Source organism: Ylistrum balloti, unplaced genomic scaffold (assembly GCF_031769215.1).
Source record: "Ylistrum balloti isolate Yb309-2 unplaced genomic scaffold, AGI_CSIRO_Ybal_v1 Utg370120, whole genome shotgun sequence".
NCBI classification, from domain to species: Eukaryota; Metazoa; Mollusca; class Bivalvia; order Pectinida; family Pectinidae; genus Ylistrum; species Ylistrum balloti.
Window position 1 is genome coordinate 1,653,193 of NW_026782137.1, and position 20,223 is coordinate 1,673,415.

The window sequence follows — 20,223 nt, forward strand, 5'->3', positions numbered from 1 at the left end:
TATCTTTATCATAAAAACAATATACAAACTTAATTTATATCGGGTAATGCAAGTGTGTTGGGATTTAATGATTTTCTGTTTGTTATGAGTTTAAAGATTAACATTGGTACGCCGCTAGACGTCGCTTTTATATGTTTATCAACATCGACACGTGCCTCAAACGTCATTAACCACCCACTTGGCTAACCCATGGATGTGGGCCTTGGTCCTACCTCATCGTGTCACTAGGGGGAACAATTAAATTGCAAATTTAATATTTCGTTTGAAAAAGAGATCAAATGTAGCACGCCTCAAAAGTGAATATTGTATGAATGTCATCTGCATTAATTTAAGAGTATTTACTAAGTTGGCAGAGGACAGTAATATGATATAGCGCATTTACAAGCGCATGTTAGTCGAGTACGATTCCCTACAGAAAAGGGATTATAGCAAGGCAAAGTTGGGATGGGGCGGGGATCTGAAAAAATGTGGACAGTCATTATTATTATTATTATTAACATTGTGCATAATTCATTTACATAAAGTCCGCTCAATATATTTATTGGGCATTAGGTACAGCAGAGACGTATATAGGTCTCTGGGTACAGAAAGGAAACAGGAAGTGAGACGAGACAAATGGCGAAAAGGAAGATAAGAAAGAGATGTTCCGATTGCAATGGTTGTCCGCTAAGTGGTTTCAAAATCCTATATAGATTTTATGAAGGACAAAAACAGCAACAATAATATCAACTTTTGTTTGATACAAAAGATCAGCATTTCCCCAAAAGAAGAGCACCAAGATCAGGAATAAGTAATATATGTTGGCATATTAGGAAACTGAGAACCAAATGCCTATGCGGAATAAATAATTTTTCAGACCACTGCAGTTATGAGGGTGCGTGACATAGGCAACACTTTCATATTGAATGTAGAAGTGGATACACTATGTTTAATAGAATTATTAAATCCATTCCATTATTTCATTGCAGAGGGGATGAATTACTTTTTGAACACGTCTAATCTACATCTAGGTATTTGGTAGTTGTCTGGGATACGGAGTTCATGACTTCGGTCGTTTCTTCTTGCAGGAAGCAAATAATACAGGTAATTTGGAGATAATTTATCATGAATCTTGTAGAAAATGGAAAGTTTATATTTTCTCTCCTAGATTTTAGAGTTACCCTTCTGTTTCGAGATACAGAGCATCACAAGAGGCTACAGAGGAAAGGTCAGGTACTGCTCGAACAGCTTCTAATTGTACCCTTTCCACTCCATCAGAACACTCCACACACATGACGCATACTCCAGGGACGTTTCAGTATGACTAAATTTAACATTTAAGTTTTAACAGTGATGTAGCGAAATATTTAAGTATTGTTAAACTTGATCTCATAAACTTGTAGACTCTTGAGATGGTATTTGTAATGATTTTTTTTTCAACAGAAATGCTACTCCCGGCTTTTCAAACTCAAACACGGATAAACATGCACTGTCGTCCTCTAACTCCTATTGGCTCTCCTATAGGTTTATATTGATGCGCATGTCGACTTTCATCTGTATTTGCAACTTTGGAAGTGTTGTCATATTGTAGACACCAATTTATTATACATAAGCTATATCTGATTGGATACTTCTGCTAGTGTCAGTTGTGATTTCATTGGAGATCTGCAACGAATGAAAAAGAGACCCACAAAGAGTTGCGTCTTCATCATGTATCGGGAAAGTATAGGTGTGGCAGTATAAGATCAGATTCTTGTCCAATTCTGCAGGATGAAGCACCAATAACTCAAATTACAATCACCTATCCAATCATTATTTCCACGTCTAAAGATATAATATCCGATGACATTAAAACCCCAGAAAAGGTGTATCCATTTATTCAAAAGGAAGACTTCAGACAGAAAACTATGATGAACAGTTTAGATAAAACACTCCAAGATATATTTATCGACTTCAATCTGGCTGTTGGAAGTCATCCTCCACAGACTCTGATCTGATCTTAAGGTTTATATCAAATCTCAAACAGCTTATGGTTTATCGTTTATTTTCAGTATCATTTCTGTTGTTTGGTCTGGGTATGATGGCCACTCTACATTACATAAAACAGTTACAAATGACCGAAAATAAAATTATCTACTTTATTCAATACAGTAAGTATGTCTCTGAAGTTCAGAAAATTGGCATGCTCAACGTAGAAGAACAAGTTCTTTTAACATCTTTAATGTAGAAGGCCTTCTCTGTATATGCGTGATGTTTTCATAATTAATACTAACAGATATGGCACTGGATTTATTGATGAAATAGAAATAAATATATTTCTAACAGATTCAAGCGCGTGATCTGGTGCTTTAAACATGTTCATTATCTCAAAATTAATAACCTGTTACAAAACACCAAAGACAAATCATGGTTTACATCAGAACAGAGGCGTGAAATCAGAATCAGAAATAGGCCGCACAAAGAATTAATTTTTTTCTGTAGAAATTTAACCAACTTTAAAAAGCAACGAAATCTATAAATATAGATATTTGGACAAGAGAACATTTTGATGGAGTGATAGGCTTTGATTAGGTTCAAAGTTGAGAGATGTATCTAACATTATACCTCCCACACCCCTCTCTTTAATAGACCATATCTCTAATATCATTGCTGTAGACGACGAACCGGAAGCTAATATTTTACATGACTATATCGTGTCTTTGCTATAGATAGCACGCGTGTATCTCTACTACTGATCAATATGGGAACCCAAAGTTGAATCGATAACGTTTATTTCACCCAATCAGACGTTGTTCTTGTATCTCTAAATATCGGTAAAGCAGGTAGGCCTGATAAAATTTGTCAGCAAATGATTAATAACACTTCTCTTCAATCAATACCAAAATCCATTCATCACGTCTGATGTACTGTCATTGCAACAACACGACGTTATATGGACTTGGAAACAAAACTATTTTAAATCGATACAGAGAAATATAGTAACAAAATATTAACAAAGAAATAACTTACATGGAGATCCAATATCAAGTGTTCATACTCTTACAAGGATATTTATATTGATAACTAAAAAATTTCAAAATTATGACGGACGGACGAACGGACAAAGCGGCTACTACATGCTTTCCCTTCGTGGAACATGAAAAGTTATAGAATGACGACATAACGTTAATCTTAAATTATATTAGTATTTAATTCATAAAACACGCAATACAAACAATGATTAGTAAGTAAACTAAGTATATTTTTATGATAAAATGATTGAATTATTCTGATTTATGTTTAAAGCACCAACAAAAGTTGACACAAAAAATACCAGAAGCAAGAAAATGAAAACGAACAGCGAAATTATCTAGGTGCGTTCTGGCCTGATTAATTCATTTGAGAAAAAAGTACTTTGAGTCTAACAATCCTGAACAAATTAACAAAAATCTTAATTCCAAGTATACGTCAAACGATGTAGTTATCTTTTTGAAATATTGAGATGGGAGTTAGAGTTTTACAACTCAAATTACTGGATCAGAAATGTTAAAACATAAAGTCTGAAGTTGTAACTTGGCTGTATCAAGAACGGATATAATTGACAAAGTATATCTATATATTCATTGGTTCAGATTAACACAATTAATTGGACTTCTTGGGATCATATTTTAATGTGTTAGGTAACCAACAATTTTAAGGTCCTAAATATGATAATAAAATCCCTAGTAGATTAAAGGCCCAGCTACATGTTAGAAGTTAACTTCAAAGGTTTTCACAGTGTTATTTTAAGTATGATATATAAGAGAGGATTTCATAAAGTGAAAATAGATTTTGATTTTTTCCTTTTTTTGACGGATCAAAACACAATGTTTACTGACACAACAAAAAAGTTAGAGCCCTACAGACAAGCTGAGGCAAGATACTACCCGAAGCAATACCACAACAAAAATATTTTAAATGACATATAACTCGCACAGCAACACACATTTAGCGATACCAACAAAATAGCCTCATAACTGAAAACACGTTTAATTTATCTAAGTAGGCTTGATGATCAACCAAAAAGACTAGGTAGCCATCAATAGAGAGATGTCAAGTGACATTGAATGAGGCAAAAAAAAAAAAAAAAAAATTGTTATCAGCTTCATGTATCGGACGGCAGAACTTTGTATGACTCCTAAGATATGGAATACTGTTACTTATTTCATAAAACCTTAACTGTCCAAAGACGAACGGTTAAATACGTTGGTCAGTTCAATTCGAGAAAATTTTGACTCTAAATATTTGACTCCAAATTATTTGACTTATCGATGAAAGCTCCACCTTCGTTTCCCGTACGACTAAGGAGACTCCAAATCCAGAGAGTTTGTAAAGTATGGTTCTGTGAAACCCTTTATGTATAAGAAGGTCAAAAACCTTTCGGATACTTGCTTACTTTGGATATTGAAGTTTGCTTTTTGTGTGATATCAATTCAATATCAGCCTCGTGTGTAAGCCATATTGGTTAGTATATTACGAAATGAATTCAGTGCATGGAAATATGTTTTGAGTAACTTCAATATCTTACACCGTCATACTAGACTAATGATTTGTCAAGTCTTCGGTGTCCAGTCATGATTTTGCGCCATACGAATTTTCTTGATTTGTAATTCGTTTACACTGAATACTTCTCTCAAATCCTCGTCATTTAAGGTAAGGAACAGCCGTCCGTCCACCTTTTCCTCTTGGCATACTTTGGCAACGTTACTTAATCCACATGCGATCAGCCGATTGGATAATCCGGTTACGGAAAGAGAACCGAACGACGTATCTTTCTGATCAGCGTTACCTAGCGACAGTTGCGTGTAATTGTTACTCGGCGACTTGTTCATCATAAGATGTTTCTCAAGAGTATCATATTGTCTACCTTCCTTATCTGTCTGATTGTACTTCTTTATAGTCGCCTTTTTGATTGACGGATCGACTGGAATTTCGTAGTCGTCGTCGTCGTCGTCGTCGTCATGTTCTTCACTCTTTTTATCCATATTTGCTGCTGTTTTCTCCTTTTTCATTGCAGTTGCGACTTTCAATTTGAATTTTTGCAGCCTACCCTTTTGTTTGCTGAAGAATTCCATGGTTTTATATTTTAGAGAATGATCCGGACTTGAAGCAACTGCATTTTCTAAGTCTGCGGGTTCATCATAAATATTTTCGGACTCTGGCATTTCGTACACATCGTCGTTAATACTTTCACTGCTAAGCGTTGAAGACATTCTTTCCCTCTGAAACTTCAATAAGATTAACATAACTGTAGTTGAAAGTTAGTCAGAATCCGACAATACTGTTTATACTCTTACAACAAGTCATTTGTCTGTGGTCATGATAACATATGTGACTCTATTATACAAAGAACTGAAACAATTACACAGTAAATATTGGTATATATCTGAGGCAAACAAAGACAGACCTAAACATGTTAGTTGTAAGGGAACCTTCTATCACAGCAGCGAATTATGTCCGCATATCTTACAAAATTACCCAATTAGCAATCACAGCATCAGTAACCACACTAAAAATAAGATACTAAAGTTTACCGTAATGTTTCGACAGCAACGTTTGGTAATAATCACAGAGATTTAAACGAGAGCACTAAATGTTTACTTAGTGTTGGCAGAAATTTTTATTTTGAAAGCTCAATAGTTTGTAAGAACGTGTATTTTGGTAGCAATATTTATAAATACATAAACGTTTTGATAGAACCATTATCAGGCAATCAAGACGACAACAGTATTTTTGTATTGGAATTAGTGTGAATTGCTGTTTTGGAATTTTGGCAACACAAAAATATAGGCAGGTAATATGATTTTGACATGCAATGGTAGATACTAGTACTTAAACAGCAACATATATACATAGGCGCTTGGATTTTAAACAAAATAACTCTAGATATAATCTTTTTGGAAAGAATTTTAACCCAATGTGTTAAAGGCCCTGACATTTCGAGAGACCTCGTATGTAATACTTAATGAAATCCCCATTCTGACAACACCACATGTCGATAGGCAATGGTGATGTGTGGTAAATCACACGGGGTGTTCTCTGAATGCCAACATTTTTTTTAACAATAGGTATGTGTTGTTTCAAGGAACAATGGGAAGGAAGTTGTATTCAGATTCTTTATTAGCCAGGAGCCTTACGGCTCATAGGCACAAAAGTAATACATTTACATATAAATATATAATAATATATAATACATGCATGTAGCTTACGCTCACACACACCACCTCACACACCATCCCTCACACACACACCACCTCACACCCTCACACACACACACACACACACACACACACGCTGACATATCGGGAGAGCTGAACACATAACATACATATATATATAGCTGTGTACATGATCCTAGCAAAAAGAGTTGGCATTACTAGAGATTTTCACGTTTTTTGGTAGCATAAAACAAATATTTTCCCAAATTACAAAGTTCCTTTACATTGTTTACACTCAAAAGTTTGATTAATTTGAAAACACTTGGACGTCTGTGGTAAAACCTTTTTATATATTTTCTCCTTAATTCCTCATAAAATGGGCATTTTAAAATAAAATGAAATTCATCTTCAATATCTCCTCCATTACATCTGATGCACACTCTATTTCTTCTTCCAATATTTCTACGACGCCCACTTTCTATATTAAGATTATGTGCAGATAGTCTAAACTTTGTAATTAAACGTGTGTATTTCGTTTCAATTGGCTTACATAAATAATATTGCAAATTAAAGTTATCAGTAAGATATTGGTACAACTATCCTTTAGAAGAGTCTTTAATTCTACTTAAAATTTCTTGTTTATTTACATCTAATAACCTCTGTTTTATTCTATTATACGCAGCACTAGCAGGAAGATCATTTTCAAATAAATACTCAAGACCTAATATTGACAACTCTTGTTTTATATTACTCATCCATACATCATTTTCACTCACACATTCTTCATAACATGCTTTCAAGATGCAATTATCGGAACTCTTTTATTTTCAACCAATATTTAAAAATTCTTAATTTTCTAGTTATTAATAAAGGTAATCTCCCTAGTTCATTATAAATTCATTGTAAATACCTAATCACTAGTAAGATTACTTTCAACTGCTCAAAATAAATAAGTTTGGATCATGGTTACTCACATATAATATTCACATAGAAACAAAAATCTTTATACATCTCTGATCTGATGTAGACTTTATTATCATGCACATAAAATTAAACATTTTGTGTATTAAAGACAGTAAAGACAGATACAAAAGTACAAACATAAAATAAAAGTGTAAATTTATCAAAGTATTGGACATTTTGTGTATTACTACATAAAATAAATACATGTAATAAAAAGAAAAAAAATATAGATGGATATAAAATTAAAGGTAGGTAAAGGCTATCAACTATACAATGTATATCAGACTATCAACTGATCATTTTACAGGTAAATTTACCTGTTGGCACTGAGACCCCATTTAAGAAAAAGATTATAATCACTATCAAAACAAAACTGCCCTGAGGGCCTTTCAAAATGTGGGCATTCAGAGATACACCCAATCACACAGACCGAGTTATAAGGTTTTTTACAGTACCGTGCGCAGATGTACACCATGATATCGACCCGTATTATACGTTGGCAAGGAGTTTTAATGTTATAAAGGAAAGCCGTAAACTCTGACACAACCTCGGTATTGATGAGCAGGCAAAATATCTTTATTGACAGTGGAGCCTTGTGTACATTTTATTGAAAATCCCGAGCATACAGATATCGAGATCCATGTGCCCATTAGATAAGACATGAACGTATAGGTAACTTACCTGTGGCCTTTGCGGTTGGTCTGGCGCTAGAACTCCGTGATCTAAAAGAAAAAAGGATACTTTTGTTACTATTTAAGAAAATATCCCCCTTTTTCTAAAGATTTTCTTCAATTTCATATAGTAACTGTCAAATAATACTATCCAGTTTTACATGTTAATCTTTTTATCCTCTCAAGTTTGAAACTTCACGTACCATGTTTAACAAATTAAACTAATCTTTAGCGTTTACATTTCAAAAACTGTGAGCACTTGGCTAAATAACACACATTGTTGACAACATACCTGATATACCTTGCGTAGATGATTTACGAGGCGGGGGCATCGGCCTTCTCTCTGCCTCTGTAATAATTAAGTTACAATTTTGTTTACTTACTTCACCGTCTTGATAATGAAAATGGTCCAAATAACAAGACAATTATGGTCTGCTTGAAACAAAGTCATAATGCGACGCTTAAAAATACAAGGATAACAAAACCAGGTGTTCCTGAAGAAAAAACGTTTTCTGCTTTCTATACGACACCCACTATGCAAATATCGGTCATGAAATGTTCTTTTCTCAATTGGGGAAAAGTTCAACAACAACTTTGTTTCCTACTTACTACCTTTGTATCTGCCCCTTCCTCTATGTCGCCACATATGGTTTTACCATACGTTCCTTGATGCCCTTTATTCATTGTAAAATGTTTCCCTCCACCCATCGCTTTCTAGAGATTGCGAGGAAACTTGATTACTAGTTAGTAACCTCAAACATTTCCCCCATTCGAAATGGTTTATTGAGATGTCTATTCTGAATCAAATTCCTATTAAATGAATAACTCTGTACTAGAAACTGATCATTGACCATAAAAAGATGAACCAAATGCAGTTTTGACGATGCATAACATAGACACTGAAAGATCCAAGTTGCTTTTCATCTTTTGTTAATTTTGTTTTCAACTGGAATATAGATATTGTGAAATGGGTGTATTGAATTTGAGTATGCATTTACTTTAATTTATTATGATATACAAGACAGTTAAGTCAGTGTGACTGTATGTTTACTATAGACAGGAGAGTTACGTCAGTGTGACTGTATGTTTACTATAGACAGGAGAGTTACGTCAGTGTGACTGTATGTTTACTATAGACAGGAGAGTTACGTCAGTGTGACTGTATGTTTACTATAGACAGGAGAGTTACGTCAGTGTGACTGTATGTTTACTATAGACAGGAGAGTTACGTCAGTGTGACTGGTGTTTACTATAGACAGGAGAGTTTCGTCAGTGTGACTGTATGTTTACTATAGACAGGAGAGTTATGTCAGTGTGACTGGTGTTTACTATAGACAGGAGATTTACGTCAGTGTGACTATGTTTACTATAGACAGGAGAGTTACGACAGTGTGACTGTATGTTTACTATAGACAGGAGAGTTACGTCAGTATGACTGGTGTTTACTATAGACAGGAGAGTTACGTCAGTATGACTGGTGTTTACTATAGACAGGAGAGTTACGTCAGTGTGACTGTATGTTTACTATAGACAGGAGAGTTACGTCAGTATGACTGGTGTTTACTATAGGAGAGTTACGTCAGTGTGACTGTATGTTTACTATAGACAGGAGAGTTAGGTCAGTGTGACTATGTTTACTATAGACAGGAGAGTAACGTCAGTGTGACTGGTGTTTACTATAGACAGGAGAGTTACGTCAGTATGACTGTATGTTTACTATAGACAGGAGAGTTACGTCAGTATGACTGGTGTTTACTATAGACAGGAGAGTTACGTCAGTGTGACTGGTGTTTACTATAGACAGGAGAGTTACGTCAGTGTGACTGTATGTTTACTATAGACAGGAGAGTTACGTCAGTGTGACTGTATGTTTACTATAGACAGGAGTGTGAGTATGTTTACTAGGTCAGTGTGACTAGACAGGAGAGTTACGTCAGTGTGACTGTATGTTTACTATAGACAGGAGAGTTACGTCAGTGTGACTGGTGTTTACTATAGACAGGAGAGTTACGTCAGTGTGACTGTATGTTTACTATAGACAGGAGAGTTACGTCAGTATGACTGTATGTTTACTATAGACAGGAGAGTTACGTCAGTATGACTGGTGTTTACTATAGACAGGAGAGTTACGTCAGTATGACTGGTGTTTACTATAGACAGGAGAGTTACGTCAGTGTGACTGGTGTTTACTATAGACAGGAGAGTTACGTCAGTGAGTTACCTGTGATTGTGAGAGTGTGTGTGTTCAGTGTAGATAAATATGCGTTTATTGTCTGCTCTAGCTGATAAAATTGCTTGTCGGCTAAATTAATGGCATATGGCATTGTACTTTTGACATGAACTTTTTATCTGCATGTTGGCTGATGGAAAACATTTGTATTTAGAATATGTACTTTAGATACCCATTGTCATAAAATATTTCTTACTTATAAACTCCTAAAATAATTGGTGATGTTGAGAAATATTGGTACACATTTGTCTGCGGGTTTAGAAGTAGAAACCTATATCTAATTAAAAAAATATCATAGACAGTCCTACCATTCGACTTGGTGTTTGTTCCACCTCTCCTGGGTAAGGGGGGAGGCTGTGATTTGCCCTCAAGAGATGTTTGAATAACAAGATTCTGTGGCGTGAATTCGAGGTAAGAGTTGTCCGGAAGTGGAGGCTTATTTTCCATGTGTATCGAAGAGATTTTCCTTCCTTCTTCTTCAGGTTTTGTCAAACATATTCTGACATATATGTTATTAGCTGTGTCCTTATTGATAAGGATTTTGTCATCTTCGTTTAAAATTTCACGTTTTTGAACCGTACTTTTATAGCAATAACCGACGAAAACTTTTTCTTCAATGGATTCCAGTTGAAAGATATCCCCATTCGAAAAAGTGTCTGATTCCTGTGACTCACAGCTCCCTCCCTCCACTTTGACGAGGATCGGAACGCCGTGAGATGAGACAGCTTTAATTAAGGCAATCACTTCCTCTGACCAAGTGAGATCGTCATCCCCGGTCGCCATTTTCTTTTTTGACTTTAGGGTATAGTTACAGAGAGCAGCGAAATACTGCAGTTGTCCCTACATGCCAAAACCATATGGAACGCGGAAGTTTTTTTCCAGGTCGCAGATATTTGTTGGATTTTTTATCAGTGTTTATATCAGCTCTCCCCCTATCATATGTTTTAGGGTGTTTAATCTCTGACATGCGCGTCCGAATGGGATAATGTGCGTTAAGTATCGAAGCATACCATCGAATGCAGGACACACTGCGAGTTCTCGACGTCTTTATTATCTTTTAACCTTAAAAGTTCGTGTAGATAAATAAACTTTGAACTTGTTTGTTGATATGTGCTTGTTTTCGTTGAATCGTACAATAATTTCTTATTTGAAATGTCCTCATAAAGCATCAGTAACAGAAATTGCAATGCTAGGAAACAATCCTGTGACCTCTTGTTGAAGGTATGAGGCAACATTAGCAGCTTACCCTCCCTTTGTCGCCAGGTGATCGTAAGGATCTATAACATGTACTAAATGCATTCTTTGGTCAGACACTTACAGTGCTGGTTTTATAATGATTAAAAGAGATTGTACGGAAAATAATAAAAACATATCATCCTGTTCAAGATGAAACAAATGAAGGAAGATATATACATTTAAACTTGATCTGGAAATTTCTATTGTGCAAGACCACACTTAACTTAGTTTAAACATTACAAATATCATGATGTTTTGGGGGGAAAATATAAAAAAAAACCTTAATATCTCAGCACTAAAGTTAAATCGACTTTATCAACAATAGCAAATGGACGGACAAATAATACAAATCCCATGTACTTCGAAATGGAAAAGAAATCACTGAACTGACGTTAAAAAGGTAACACATACGTACTTACGAAAGTACTGTTATCTGGGTATGTTGTAATGCACAAATCTGACTGGATTATATGTGTCCTTTTAGATATTTATTGAGTTGGAGAGAGTAGTGTTAAATAGGATATTTTAGAGTGAATCATATGTTATTTATAGATATATCCTGCTAGTGTAATAAGCGACTTCCTTTAAAATACACACAGGTATGTGTCGGACAAATTGTTATCAACATTATCAGAAGTACACACTATACATGTATAATGTGAACAATCGGGCTAGGGTGATGTAATACTTTTGATGTAACTGGAACTTCCAAACAATTAACACGTCCTCATCCTGGTCAGATTGTGTGTGATAAGCGATACACGTGTGTATATATCTCTTGTGATGTATGGCAGACGTACTTAACATTTGATACAAAAGCAAGTGTTACTAAGTACGAGCTCTATCTTGAAATCAACTAAACTTGGATGAAATTCTTAATTACATTAGCGAGATTTGCCTCTTTAACAAAATTGAACCATATATGTGATTTACAATTATTCTTTTTCTATAGTTTGATTTATCCAGCAATATACACGTTTTTAACACACTACTGTTTTAAATTTCCCTATTTTATCATTTGTTTTTACTCTTAAAACTTTTTTAAACTACGTTTTATAACAGATAAGTATTTGATATGATAGTTTGGCCTAAAATGGCCCTGGATGTAGACGGGCCGTATAACAAAATAAAAATAAAATTCTATCTTTAATCCTAAAATGACAGTACATTTTACTGTTCTGTCAATATCATAAACATCCTGAAGTAATATTTTAACTTATAATTCATGTAAATTTACGTGCTTAAAGAAGAAACAATAAGCTTTTTTGATCACACATGTGCTGAACACCAAGCATACTGCTAGACTGTGTTATTGAAAAAAACGACTGATATTTAGAAGCAAAACAACTAATGATGTAAAAATACTTGTATTGCTGCCGTCTGTGCACATATCAAAATACTTAAAACCCCTTATGGATCAATTTAAAATGTACCAAACCACCATATTAATTGCCCATTTACCCTTTCACATGTGAACATTATGTGGGTGGTTGATTTCGACATCTTCTCAATACAAATTTACATTTGTCAGCTGTGATGATGTGAGTTATAGTATATCGCTGAAGTGGTTTACAGGAAACTGCTATGTAAACGACAGAAATATGAGTAAAGATCTCATTACATACTTATATTGTGGAAAATACCACAATAATATTATGATGGAAAGTAGTTGCTGTCAAACGTATAACAACCTAATCGGTCATCCCTAACTCAAGTTTTCATCTGGAAATCAAGAATCTATTTTTTTAGTGAAATTTTTTAAATTGAGTAAATTATCATGTAATTATTGTGATATATCATTTGAACCATATTTCAGATTTGTGAAAATAATCGTAAAATCATTGTCATATTATTATCATCATCTTATTATTTTTTAATTTGAGAATATAGTGAATGCTCCTATAATTGCCATACGAATTGTCATTTATAAGTTCAACTTGTTCTTATTTGAACTTTGTTTTTCATACGTGTCATAATTGTACATCATTATTACAAATATAGATAGAATACAGAAAAAAGTATAACAGTACTTATGTAAATCTGTCTCCTAATATAGAGTGACAAGCAGGTGACAACATAATACTTGTAGCTAAGCATTGATAACATAATTGATGTAATGAACGAGAGAGAGAGAGAGAGAGAGAGAGAGAGAGAGAGAGAGAGAGAGAGAGAGAGAGAGAGAGAGAGAGAGGGTTGGGGAGAGGAGTGTTCAGACTTTGTAATTACATGTACCCAACCGAAATACAGTTACACGTATATATGTGGGAAGCAATCAAATTACAGACGAGGACAACGAATAATAAATAATTTATTCTACAGCCGTCTGAGTCTGAATGGTAGTATCGTTAATTTCCCAAGCGTTTAGTTTTGTTAATGTATTGCTGCACAATGCTACAAATTCTTTGGTTCTCTTCAATAGTTAAGTTTTGATCTCCGTATAGTAGTTGGTCAAGAGTGTAATTTACAGGAAGATTTGCAAAGCATTCATTCCTTACATCGGTGTTCGGTTGTTTCGTGTCCTTGTCGACACAAACAATAGGGATCTTCAACCAGATTACGTCGAAATAGAGGAGCGTTTAAGGAACTAGAGTTCATTCGTAGTCTGGCGTGATGAACCAGATCGGTGCGTTTTCCATAACTATGATAAGGAGGGACGGTAGGGGAGTGTCTGTACAGGTAGCGTTTTAGGTTACCTATAGAGGGATTATTTTTAATTTCGCGGGGTAACGAGTTCCAGAGGTCAATAGAAGAAGGAAGAAAGGATCGTTTGTAAACGTTGGTCTTGCAGAATATGCCGCTTAATTTATCAGCATCACGCGTATTGTATTGGTGAGTATCATACCTGCGATGTGGGAGTAGATTAGAGAGGTATGGAGGAGTGAGGCCAAAAAACATTTTATGTATCTGTACAATTTTCTTTCCGTTACGACGGAATTGTAAAGTGACCCAGCCAGTCTCCTCATAAAGTTTGACATGACTAGTTGATTTGGTTCCCCCTGTTACGATCCTAGCTGCTTCGAGCTGAATATTCTCCAGTGACTGAGACTGTAAGGCAGTAAGATTATCCCACACAATATCATCATATTCAAGAATGGGTCTAACGAAAGAAAAATATAAGGTTTGGAGGGAATTTCTGTCAACTTTGAATTTGACTTTCCTAAGGTTGGCTAGTTTACTAGACGCTTTCTTTATAATATAATTGATATGTTCCGTCCAAGTGCCATCATGAGAAAGGACAACGTCGATGTGTTTGTGATGTTGAACCTCATTAACAGGAATAGCATTCATCTATAAAGGGGGATGGTTAGGTTTATTAACTTTCTTACTAATAACAAGTGATTCAATTTTATCGGGATTAAATTTTAGCAACCATTGCTCCGACCATGCATAAATTTTCCTTAGATTTTCATTTAAAAAGTTTGCGCACTGTGACGGAGTATCAATTATAGTATAGAGAGACGTGTCATCTGCAAAAAGTTTAATTACAGCACTGATATCATCTACAATATCATTAATAAAAATCAGAAAGAGCAGGTGTCCTAAAATTGACCCTTGGGGAACACCAGCTTTTACAACCTTCCACTCGGATGTTTGTAGAACTTATAACCACTCTTTGTAACCTATTATTCAAATAACTATGGAACCATGACAGTAAACTGACCCCAATACCAAGTTTCTTCAATTTATAGGTATGTCCTGAATGCCATACTCTGTCGAAGGCTTTGCTGATGTCACAGAAAACCATCTGGAATTCCTTACCTTTATCAAGAGCAGAAAAGATATCATTACTAATGGCAATTAATTGATTAATTGTAGAGTCACCCGTTCTGAAACCAGATTGGGACGGAGATAACAGAGAGTTTACAGTTATGAATTGATACATATATTTGTGTACACACCTTTCCATTACCTTTCCTTTGAGGAAGGACGCATTTCCTTTCTTGAACACAGGAACAACATTAGCGAGTTTCCGCTTATCGGGAAAAGTGGAAGAAATTAAAGACTTGTTAAAGATTGTTTCAAGAGGATAACTCAAAATATCGGCAGCTTCTTTAAGGAGTATGGGGTTAATGTGGTCAGGACCAACAGCTTTAGAACAATCTAGGCAAGAAAAAACAAAGATAATGTCATTCCTATCGATATGTTTATTAGTAGTATATTAAGTAGAGGTTCAACATGAACAGTGGGCGGAAGTTCCGCATTAGTATCGTCAACAAAGGAGTTTAAACAGAAAAAGTCATTAAATGCATTAGCTTTATCATTATCATCAGTAGAATTACGAACATGGATTGCTGGTATGATAAACGTTTTAGAACTGTCGAATGATAATTTATCTACCGTTTTCCACCAGGACCTACCATGAGTGTCAGTACCCAGTTTTCCACCGAGTTTACGAACATATTTTGATTTTGCAGTACGGATTACATTTACAATTTTATTTCTTATTTTTTTGTACTTACCCCAATTAGCTACAGATCCTGACCTTTTAGCTATTCTAAATAGTCGCTTCCTTTTCCGAATTAATTTACATATTTCACTGTTCATCCATGAGGGTTCACTACTACGTATTGTAACTACCTTATTAGGAATACATTCCTTAGCTACTGTAATAAGTACGGTTATGTTTAGGCTACAGAATACTGGACAATGATATCGCAGAGGCTTATCCAAAAACTTTTTCCAACAGAGCATTTGTCAACCAAATTTGGACTACTAACACATATAACATCAAGGAGGTCGGAAGAATTCTCAGTGTAGAAAGTAGGAGATGAAATCATTTGGGATAAATTATAAACCTGGAGCAAATCAAGAAGTTGAGCAACGGACTGATTATTAGTTACATAATTCGCATTCAAGTCTCCTGTTAAAATAATGTTGTCACATCCCGTATTATATGCAAGTTCTAAAGAATGTGAATTATGATCCCACTGGGATACTGGGGAGTTTGGGGGTCTGTAAAAAGTGCCGTACAATACAGTTGTACCTGATAAGTTGGAACGGAAGGTGGCGGTTTAACGAGGTTTTACTGTATATAGTCTATCTACCGGGAAACAATGGTGTTAGACTATGACTGATCATCAACATGGACGACAACATGACCGAACGTCTGTTTCAATCATCATAGAATTATTGTTGTTTATTAATTCTGTGATGATTGAAACATTTGTGTAAATTGTCATCTATCAAACATACATTTGCATAGAAAATATAGTTTCAACAGCATGTTTTAAGATGACCAAAACATAGTATTATTTCTCTACCTACCTGACTTCATGAATACAACATTTTTTACAATCTTTCATAAAATCAAATAAGTGACAGGATCACGATGAGAAATGATTTAAGAATTAACACGTACAGGATTAAACATATAAAGTGTATGATACACTTTCATGTTTTATGATTTATGACCATTCCAGTATTTACCAAGCGAATAAGCTAGCCTTTTTCAGTATATGATACCCTTGTGGTCGTACAACTGATATCGACAATATACATACTATTGATTAACAAACAACCAACAAAGAAATTGTTTTCTTTTAAATCACTTCTCATACCGTTACTAATTTAGTTTTAAATATTCGTCTCTTGAAATGGTATTTGTGGTCGTTATAACATGCAAAATGATGTTTGCTTGCAAAGTTTGTTCTGTTATTTATGACGACGAGGATGCTATAACAGGATAATTTAATGCTTAAAAGACTAATTATCTTTTGGGTGTCCAGCCGCGATTTTGCGCCACTCTTATTTTCTTAATTTGAAGTCGGCTAGCAGAGAATATTTCTCGTAAGTCATCGTCTGTTAAAGTAGCGAATAGAAGGCCGTCTACCTTCTCTTGGCGACAAATGTCGGCAATATTGTCCAGTCCGCATGTGGTCAACAGATTGACCAGTCCAGTCACGGTTAAGGAGGCGAATATTTTATCTGGCTGATCTGTATCTTTCAGCTCAACGTAATCATGAACATTTTCAACGTAATCGTAAACATTTTCTATATCTACATTGTCTTTATCGACGTCAACATTGAAGACGCACACATTACTCCGTGCCTGTCCTTGGTCTGCTGCTGCTGTTCTGAGATTAAGTTGTTGAGTTGTGTAGTGATGTTCCCGATTACTGGACAATTTCAACACCAGCTTCTGCAAGCTTTTTGGAACTTCAAAGGCCACATGTTTCACTGATTGTTTTGGAGCTATATTTTCTGGAATGATGTAATCGTCACCTTCATCATCAATGGCGTCATTTATAGATTTCTTAGATGTTTTTTGTTGAACTACTGTTGCTAGCTTGAATTTCAGTGCTTTGATTTTGTCTTTGTATTTTTTCGAGAATAGCGCCCTAGCCGTTGTAGCATGGCTTTCGGTATTAGATTCGGTAGGTTGTTCTACCTCGTTTTTTTCTTCGGGGCCTACTGGCACAGTATAGAAATGATTGTCGACTTCATATAAACAAAAGTCTGTGTAATCTTGATGTGTTTCCTGAAACATATAAACAGACTGTGATTTTGAATTCGAATGTAAATGAAACTTGAACCAAACTATCAATGTATATTTTCATGGTCTAAAAACAACAAGAAAAGACCAACGTATCGACACAACCCAAACTCAGTGTTTATACAACTAGGAACACTATCGACAAAAGAGAGAGAAAAAAAGCACCTGGAGAAAAAGAGTAATCGTTCTAAGCTTCACCAGACAGTGTTCTTCAAATATAATCAATTCAGTAACAGCCAGTAAGTACAAACAGGTCAACAAAATCGTGATTCAAACACAACTTTTATAAACATGAGGCAATCTATTAATCAAAGGGACATATGTTTACTTGAATGATGTAACACATTCATGTTTGAGATTTACAAATTTTCCGAACATCAGTATTTCAATCATTAAAACATTAGCTTAGAGGAGTAATAACTATTGTTATGACGACAGACAATTTTGACATGACATGACCACAAGGATGTTCTACCATTGTATGTGTCATATTATGAGAAATAAAGTAATTCGGGAAATAAAAAAATATCAGTCGAGTAACAGGTATAAATATAAACAATTATGTTATTTATACAGCATCTACCACGAAAATGAATCATGATGTTTAGAATAAATGGACTACTTACATCAGACTTCGGTACCTGTTCATCATCAGTGACGGTTGTCTGGTCCTTACCTGGTGTAAGAAATGTGATATATAGGCCAACATTTATGTGGTTTAGCATATTTTGTAAAAACATAAACTCATGCGTTGGACTAACCTCTCTTGGTGCCATTGACGCATGGTTTTGTGGGAAATAGAACGCTAGAAATCTAATGACACTTACAATGTATACCAATCATTTAAACGTTTATGAATTCTTGAATCAATGAACATGAGTATCCAGTGATTTCACGTAAATATAATACCGATAAAAATTAAATTATTTTATTGTCAATTAAAATATTAAAACTCGAATATCAGCGGGTTTGATGGTTATTTTGCTGTAATCCTACACGGTTTTAGCTTACAATGTGAGATTTTTGTCCTTGGATATTTTGAACTTGAAGACTTTTCATTGTTATACAGGATGTAATGAAATTATAACCTTACAAAATCTACCCTTTCCGTCAAAACGTTATTAATGCATTGAGTTTAAAAAAGGACACGTTTGGCAGTATCTCAATATGTTTAAAACACTCCATGTACAATTTCCGTATGACATTGTAAAAACAACATAACGTTGTCAGTGTTAAATAGCAGGTTGTTAATAAACAAACAAAACATACCTGATTTTTCTGCAAGATTTCGGTCAATTGCTCCCATGAGGTGCGGATGATTCAGAATTATAACATCCACGATACTAATGTGGTCCAATATGGACTGATGATATCCCGTCCCCCTTTGGATGAGACTGTCAGAAACCATGGTGTTTTCATCTTCACAAACAACTACGTTCATATGTTTGGCAGTAACACCGTCCGGTTTGACTATGACCACACTCTGGTAATCACGTGTAACTCTGCCCCCATGAAGAGCCTCACATGCAAAATTACAAGAACCAACAACCAGATCTTGGTGAACAAATTCACGAAGTTCAAACTCTCCATGCAACATCTTCTGTTTGGTTCCTATCCCACTGACGTTTTCCGTTTCAGTTTGTTTATTCTGTATAAAACTAACATACTGTGGAAATGGATATCGATCATACAACTCTTGCAAGGTATATAGTGAATTGTCAGGGAGTTGAAGAAGATTTAATTTAGCGTCTTCGTCTAAAATGTATGATCTTTCAGTATAAACACAAACGGCCTGCCCATCACGTATTGTTATTTCTATATCACATTTCTCACCAACAACAACGTTACCATTTTGTACGACAGGTTCGATAGTTCGAACATATCTCGGTCTAGCACTCAGGAGGTCGTCTACATTGCTATACACAGTTATACCTGCATTGAGATTGATTAACTGCAAAAGTCCTTTGTATCCCAGGGGAATGGAGACGGTATCTTCTGTATAAATGAATTCCGATGACGAGGAGTTTAACTTCCGGATCACCCTGCATGCCCGCACACTGGGTATCCACTCTATGGAGTCTAGTTTCAGTAAATCCCCAGATGAGAACATGTATTCTACATCATCTGGGCACGTTTTCTCCACTTTAATTAGGACAGGAAATGTATGTGATACGATGGTCTCCGCAAGAGTACGCGATGTTTGTGACCACACCATCTTGTCAGCTGCGCAAGATACGACCATGTTTAAAGATAATAAATAATCAAATGTAAACAAAGTACACACGACATAGTCATGTCGAAATAATGCAGTAAATATGTCGTATTTAATCTATTGGCGATATGATTGTTAATACAAACGCAAACAAACGCGTTTGCTTTTCTATTTCCTTAATATGGTATTAGCTGATATACAGATAAAATAAATGTAAGCCGTGGAGCTCAGGCCTATGTAACATCAGGTGAAAATCCAATGTA

General features: G+C 35.1%; 1 protein-coding gene across 1 annotated transcript; it reads right to left on the reverse strand.

The window, feature by feature from the left end:
• Positions 1-4,550: 4,550 nt before the first annotated feature.
• On the reverse strand, positions 4,551-10,802 carry LOC132550327 (uncharacterized). The gene is made up of 4 exons (XM_060214371.1): positions 10,328-10,802; positions 8,082-8,138; positions 7,800-7,840; positions 4,551-5,225 (listed from the first exon to the last, which is right to left on the reverse strand). The coding sequence occupies exons 1-4, from the start codon at positions 10,800-10,802 to the stop codon at positions 4,551-4,553; spliced, it is 1,248 nt and encodes a 415-aa protein (XP_060070354.1).
• Positions 10,803-20,223: the final 9,421 nt, after the last annotated feature.